The following is a 7,854-nucleotide window of genomic DNA, read 5'->3' on the forward strand; positions in this document are numbered from 1 at the left end:
CCATTAATCTAATCTCACATTTGGGCTCTTATCAATATTAACATCAAAAATATTAATTGAATAATAATTATTGTTTAAAAAAGTATTACAAAAGCTACGCAGGGGAGATATACGCAATGAAAAGCTATACTGCATTCAACAAAAAGAAAAGTATATTAAAACAATAAATGCTTATATATCACATGACATGTTTTCAAACAACATATAATGTCGATGAACTAAACGATTCCCTAGAATAACTAGCTAGAAGATCATATATATTTGGAAAAAAATCGAGCCAAATGGGAATATAATTATGCGTAGGTCCACTTCGTCTCTTGCACGATTGCCTCCTCTTCCTGTTCACTGAAATCATTCTCTATCTTAAATATCTGGCGCAATTCTTCCACACTTTTGTCTTTCAATAAATCTGCCCCTGCCTTCAATAACAAACAAAAAAGATCTTCGATTTCAAGAAAATTAGCAGCCAAAAGAATGTGGCAGAAGGTCACCTGATTTTTATCCGCAGAAAGAGCTTTTTCAGCGAATTCATTATCCCATGTCTTCACATCGTCATCTGGTATAGTGAAGGATCTTGCATGAGCATGGAATTTACAGTAGTCTAATACCATCTCCAGTACTTTGCCGCTTTTGATGTTACGACAAGGAATAGGAAACCTTAGAGGCTCCATTCCTGTGTCTTTCTCTATAAAATTCTTTACGACCTCTGATTCCATTGCAACCGCTTTTTCCACTTCGAAATCTTCATACACTTCCTCATCTCTCAACACCCTGAATGTCACTGTATTCGCCGCCATTTTATTCTCCATGAAATTAAATACTACTGTTGAAATAATCGAACTATAAAAAAGTTTTCAAAGATGAGAATTTCGAAAGGAAATGTAAAATGTATAATGAATTAAATGGCGAACATCTGGTTCCTATTTTATAGCGTACCCTTGCAATATTTTAATGTGTGCGACTTTTGGGTTAATTTTATTGAATAATAGTATATAGAGTTATTATAATTTTTTTCGAATAATTTTGTTTAGTATGTTGAGATATAATTTTTTTATTTTTATTTTTATAATGATTTATCTTATTATATTATATTGTTTATTTTATTTTTAACTGAAAATTATTATTTTATTTATTTTTTACAATAATTTTGCATAATTAATTATTTAAATGTAATAATACAATACTAAAAACAATTCAATGTAAGAAAATTGAATAGCTAAAACAATTGTAGCAGGAGAGGAGTACTTATCATTACATTTCCCCATTTCCCCAAAGCTTCAATGGATGTAGGACTAGTACTAACTAATTCCAAGTCAATGAGAAGTCAATGAGGGAACGGCTTAAATCACACACACTAAGCTTATATTTCTAGGCTTAAAAGTGTTAAATACTTAGAGTTGACTAACAACCTTTAGGCTTAAATTTGTTGCTTAATGTGTGTGGCTTAAGGTTGGCGGTCAATGAGCACATAATGTTACATAGGAGTATCTTCAAAATATTATTGAGCACACATTGGAAAAATCGGTAGTTTCAATAATGGAATCTTGTTAGAGTTCGACCTACCAAGAGCATCATGCCCATGGGAGAGGAAAAATATAGTTGTGAAGGCTATGGCCAATTATTGCAACATTATTTATTTTTTGTTAGGGTTGAGAGCTACAAAAATAAAATAAATATAGTATCTTTCCATAGATTGATTATGATCTCCCTAGCATCATCAAGGAGGCCAACATAAGGGATCAAAGAATTTGAAAATAAGTAAAGGAGTATTGCTCCAATGATCCAAACTTTTAAATAAACAGACCATCTCAAGTATAATTATATTTTATTTCATTTGAATTTGTATAAACACATTAGGGAAAATCATAACTTTAGTGTATACAAATAAATGAACATAAAAGATGTATCCTACAAAATACCACTAAATTTATAAGAGAACCAAGCATAAGTCATGGCATTATAAAATCAATTAACTTTGATTTTAAAAAAGTGTTTATTATTTAAATCATCTTACAATTTAAATAATAAAATATATAATGATATTTGATTTGCTAATGATTTTATATCTTCAATAAAAATTTATCAAGCCCAAACATGTTCTAGAATTGTAGGAATATGGTGGGAGCCAAACAAATATTCCCAAAGGCATGATGTTGCATTGTGAAACATAAGTTCGTATTTGTTGATTAAGAAAATCTCACAGTGCAAACCCCACTACGGCACAGTGCAAGGGTAGTTAGGTCATTAACTTGGTTGGCTCCATTGCCCAAGATAGGCACCAATCTATTTCACGAGTTAATGTATTTTTAGAAATAATCTTAAATATTAAAATGTATTTTAGTTTCTTATTGTTAGGTATAGATATAGAATAGGTTTTGGTTCCAATTGTTAAACAAGTGTTTGATAAATCAAGAGTGTAGCCAAATTTCAAGTTGATCAATATTTCCTTGGTATATTTTCATTAGAAGATACCTCTTGTAAATCACAATGTCTGTGCCTAATCTGTACTGAATCCTTAAGAATTTTAAGGTCCACCCACCTTTGTTTAGAAGATCTTGAAGTGCAAGATATTTTAGTCTTATGAGTGAATCCAATTCATTGGTCACTGACCCAAAAATCTATGGATTAAAAATCAGCTATCTTATAGGAATTTATGGACAATCAACTGGGGAACAAAAATAATGGCAACTCTTCTAGGGAAGTCGAGTGATATATCCATCTGGGAAGAGTCCATAAGTTGAAGAATCTAAAAATGTAATTTTGATATTGAATAATCATACCTGGAAAAGTCTTGTTGAAACAAATTTGAAGAAATGTTCAATTGTTCTTGTTGTATAAATAGCTCTTTGTTGTTTGAAATCTATTACTTTACAATGAGAGGTGACAACTTTGTTAAAAGAACCTTATAAAGGATGAGACAAAGTTTCAGATCTATAAAATTCATGAAGGAAGGTTTGTAACTGCTGCAATATTTTCAGGTATTCTCATAGTTTTTACAGAAATTTCACTATGCTTAAAAGTGATTTGGTGAGTTTTCCATATTCATATTTTCATTTTCTAAATAATTGTCCTCCATTTGGGTGTCCCACCATGTTAAGTTTTCTATATGCCCATTTTCCTTTTCTTTGTCATTTTCCTCCATGCCTATCTCAAGTACAATTTTAGATATTCTTTGGATATCTATTTTGATAGCTATTTATAATACAAGATTTTCCAACCTTCCCCTTTATGAAATTTTTTGCCATTTCTTTCCTTTGGTTTGTTTTCTAGTTTGAGGAGTAAGAGATTCGTTAAAGGGTTATTCCCTATAGTATTCCAAAAATCTTCAGAATCTTCAACAATTAGTGCTCAAATAAAATTGTTATTAAACTTTACATTAATGTGAACCTTTTGGGAAAGATCTGGTGAGATTCTCCTTAAGGTGGTTGATTATCTATAGACCATGGATTCTTGGAAGAGGGCATCTTACTATTTCATAATATGTGATTTTGTATTTGTGTGTCTTTGTTAGAATCCAACCGAATTTGAAGATTTTTCCAATTTTTGGCACATTGATAGTATAGATTTTATTCTTTAAATTCATATTCTTCTCTTTCAAGGATATTATAATCTACGTTGGATTATCCACAGGAAGGATCTGCATGTTATTATCCAAAATAAATATTTGGTTAATCCTAGCAAATTTCTGTGAAACATTCAGAGCTAATATAGTAATTTGATCATGTGGGTAGTATCTCTCTAGTAAAGAAAAATTCATTGTTTCTTCATGATTATGAGAGTAAATGCTCTATCTATCCATATCAATGAATCATTATGAAGTAAGAGGGCTTCCTTTTGATGGTTTTCTTCTTTCATGCCAGATGTAATTTTTGGGAACATAAGATGGTATATTGCTAATTTGATCTTAGGAGTTATTCTTGTGTATCTTCCACCAAAGGATTATAGAAAAATTTTATAATCTTCTCTACAATGAACTTCATAATGACAAGTTAAGAAAGTTGATTCTAGATTCTCCAAAAATATTCTTTGGTTCTAGACACCCATTTTAGAATGGATAGTTATGGTTTCAGGAAAAGGTTTATGGGCATCCAATAGGACATAAAGATAATAGGGGCTTCTAGGTCTTCAGAGAAGACATCATCTCTCTTCATAAAAATTCCTATCTTGTTACGTAGGGTTTCAATTATTTCCCATTTCATATACCCCAAAGGCAGAGATTGAAGTTGAATCTAGGAGGTAAATTTAATATGGGATAGGGAGGGTTTAAAGTTTGCGACCCAAGGTTGTGTGTAATTCTACACCATCTAGAAACCAAGTCTTCCCTCTGAATTCTGTGTCTCTGAATTCTTTGTATGGAAAAAACATTGTATACTCCTTCCCAATCATACTCAACCCAATCAAATATATCTTATTTCTGAGGAATAAGATTCTATAACTTAGAAATTAATGCACATTCTTTGATATCTTGTGCTAGTGTCCTTTGCAAATGCGATCCTAAGGTCATTATCGAGTTCTATCTTTTCCTTTTGTATCTCCTTTCTTGGGTTCATAGATGGAGCCACCATAGCTTCACTAGACATAGGGATCTAGTATTACTTTGTTCAAGTTCAATCTCGCATCTGATACTTGCCTTGTCTAGATCTAAACCGCTTTCTTTTTGTCTTCCATGTATTTCTTTTATGGTGATGGTATCTCTAAGATATACACTGGTAAGATATCTGTGGATTGAAGGGAGATTGAGTTCCATTCTGAGATATGAGCACCCTTTAGTAATTTATGCCATCAAGTCAGTTCTGGGAGAGGAGTTCATAATGGCAGATCATATATGTCGAATTAACACGGATATCTCCTCGATGTTTCTTGCTTTAGCTCTAGACAGATGACTAAGCAAGGAGGTGGCTAGGAATCTCAGCAAGGCCATTTTCAAATCCCAATTCCTGGTCGGCATGGAAGATATCAGGACTATAAGGAGAGGAAATCCAAAACCTACCAATCATTCTTCTGGATGATGAAATGGAATATCAGGACTATAAGGAGAAAGTAGTAAGGAATCTACATTTCCTCCTAAATTGATTTGCTTGTATGCTGGCCGCTGTCATCTCTTCACCGCAGATGAACTTTCGTTAAAATTCCTTACATTATCAAACCAAACCAGATTTGCCTGCCAACTGCCCCCTATTCACATTAAATAGTCTATCTAACTAATTGCAAATCTATTCACATTAAATAGTCTATCTAACTATGGCCGAGCTCTGCAATGACTTTGGTCTATTGGCCAGTTGGCAATATTCACATTAGATAGTCTATGTAATTGCAAATCTTGTCATTACAATTATAAAAAATAAAAAACAAACTATGTAATCAACTAAATGAATTACAAATGATCTAAATACTTTTTGAAATCTAAAATTACAAGATTAGATTTTTTTTATTTCTATTTTAAACTTCGGATCTCATTGTAGATTTATATAGGTCCAAAATATATAGTATTGTCAATAAAGTCCTTAATTGCCACGGCCAATAATGCATCTTTCCAACAATCCATGTTTCCAACATCATCTGATTTCAATAATATAAAAAATCTCTTACAGATATAAGTATAGCTCAAGAGAAATCACAAAAATTTCAAACATAAATAGTGAATAATTAATTTATCAAGATTGTCTCAGCAAACTGCTTTCAGATATACTTTATTCATATCCCTACCTGGTCTCTCACAGGATTGCGGCTTATACCTCCTCATTCAAGTTATTCTGTTCCATCTCTTAAAAAATTGTCCTTAATGAAATTTGCAATAGTCTTAGATAACAAATTACACAAGCCAATAATTTGAAGAAAATCAGCAGCCTTAAGAATGTGACAGACAGACCCCAGATTTCGATCGGCAGCCATAATATTTTTAGTAAAGTCCGTATCCCATATCTTCACATCTTCTTCTGATATACTGCTGGATTTTGCATGAGCATGGTAGTCACAATACTCTAATACTTTCTCCAGAACTTTGACAGGTTCGGTGTGACCGGAAGGAAGACAAAGCTTTAGAGGCTCCATCCCATGATGAGTGTCTTGGATACAATTCTTTATGACCTCTGATTCCATTGCAACCATTTTATCCACCTCGAAATCTTCAAAGTCTTTCGTACCTTTGCACAGCCTCAATGTAATGATATTCGCTGCCATTTTGTTCTTCACGGAATTGATAGCAACGCGGAAAGGAAATGTTATCAAATTGTTAAATTGATAACAGGAGGGAACATATTTTTATCAAATCCCCTTGGCGTAAGTTGCCCGATTTTTCAGCAAGTGAAATAGGTCTACTTTATATAGATTTTCACTTCTAACTTTAAATTATTAATATTCATGGATTTTTTATTCAATGAGATTTTATAACTTTTATAACAAGTCCAGTATATCTAAAACATCTAGAGATATTATTATTTTTATTTTTATTATTTTTATGACAGTTTTTTAATATTTTTTGTCAATATGTTTACATTTTATTTCTTATAGTTTTAATTTTTATTATTTTTATGTAAGTTTTTTAATATTTTTTGTAATATGTTCACGTTTCACACCTTTCTACTTATTATTTATATTCATGGGTTTCCTATTCAATGAAGATTTTATAATCTTTATAACTTTATTTTGTTACAAATCCATAGAGATATTATAGTTTTAATTATTATTTTTTATGTCAGTTTTTAAATATTTTTTTGTGAACATGTTTACATTTTATTTCTTATTGTTTTAATTTTTTTTAGTTTTATGTGGGTTTTTGAATATTTTTTTGTTAACATGTTCACATTTCACCCCTTTCTACCTTCACTTAATGTTCAAGAGTTGGTTTTTAATTTTATAACTATTCCATAATTATAGGCACTATCTATTATATTATTATTGCAAAATATATTATCTCAAATTACTATCCAAACTGCCTATAAACAAATTTTTTAGGACGCCGGTAGGAAAGAGTGGAGAGGAGACATTGATCCTATGTATTTATAAAGATGTAGATAAAGTAAAGTATTGTCCACTATGTGGCACTTGTTTTATGTTTGTTGCATTGATCCTATTTATAAAGATATAAATATATAGATAAAGTAAATTAAAAATTTAATACTTGTTCTTATATATTTTTTAAAAGTATTTTTTAATTTTAAATTATATAATATTTGTCAAACTTTTTATTAAAAAATTCAAGGATACATTCAAATCAATCTTATTGAAAAAACAAATTTAACTAACAAACAATACATATTTATCTTATTAATTTTTTAATGTATTTTCATTATTTTATATAACTTTAGTGTTGATGTTTTTGTATTTGTATTTGGAAAATAAATGTACCTTTTCTTTCAATTATACTCTACTACAAATATAAATTATGATGAATTGAACCTCAATCACAAACCTTATAAAAATAATTAGCCAAATTCAACCCTTATCCTAAAAACAAGCCAAATTGAACTCTAATCATCAACTTAAATAAACCCTAACCTTAAAATCAATCCAAGTTAAATCATAACCTTAAACCTAATTGTACACTATAACTAATTAAACCCAAACCCTAAACTTAACTAAACACCAAAAAAAAAAGAACCTTAACCCTAAAATTAATTAAATATACCAAATTGAACCCTAAAACTAAATTAAATATATCCCTAACCTAAAAAATAATATAACAATAATCCTAATAATAAATTAAAATTGATTCATATTTAACTATAAGAAAAATTAAACCCTAAAAAAATAGAATTGATACTTAAACCATAATGAACTCAAAATTTATTTGTAAACCCTAACACTAAACGAAATTTAACTCTAATAATAAACCTTATAAAACCTAATTTTAAC

The 7,854-nt window shown here is 30.1% G+C and overlaps 2 protein-coding genes across 2 annotated transcripts; both read right to left on the reverse strand.

Annotated features, from left to right (window-relative positions):
- Positions 1-293: 293 nt before the first annotated feature.
- Positions 294-797, reverse strand: LOC131035427 (SKP1-like protein 14). The gene has a single exon (XM_059208697.1). The coding sequence runs from the start codon at positions 795-797 to the stop codon at positions 294-296; it is 504 nt and encodes a 167-aa protein (XP_059064680.1).
- A 4,951-nt stretch (positions 798-5,748) lies between these two features.
- LOC131035426 (SKP1-like protein 1) lies at positions 5,749-6,180 on the reverse strand. Its single transcript, XM_057967124.2, has one exon. It carries the CDS (start codon positions 6,178-6,180, stop codon positions 5,749-5,751), a length of 432 nt encoding a protein of 143 aa, XP_057823107.2.
- Between the last annotated feature and the right edge of the window lie 1,674 nt (positions 6,181-7,854).

The sequence above is a fragment of the Cryptomeria japonica genome, chromosome 7 (assembly GCF_030272615.1).
Source record: "Cryptomeria japonica chromosome 7, Sugi_1.0, whole genome shotgun sequence".
NCBI lineage: Eukaryota > Viridiplantae > Streptophyta > Pinopsida > Cupressales > Cupressaceae > Cryptomeria > Cryptomeria japonica.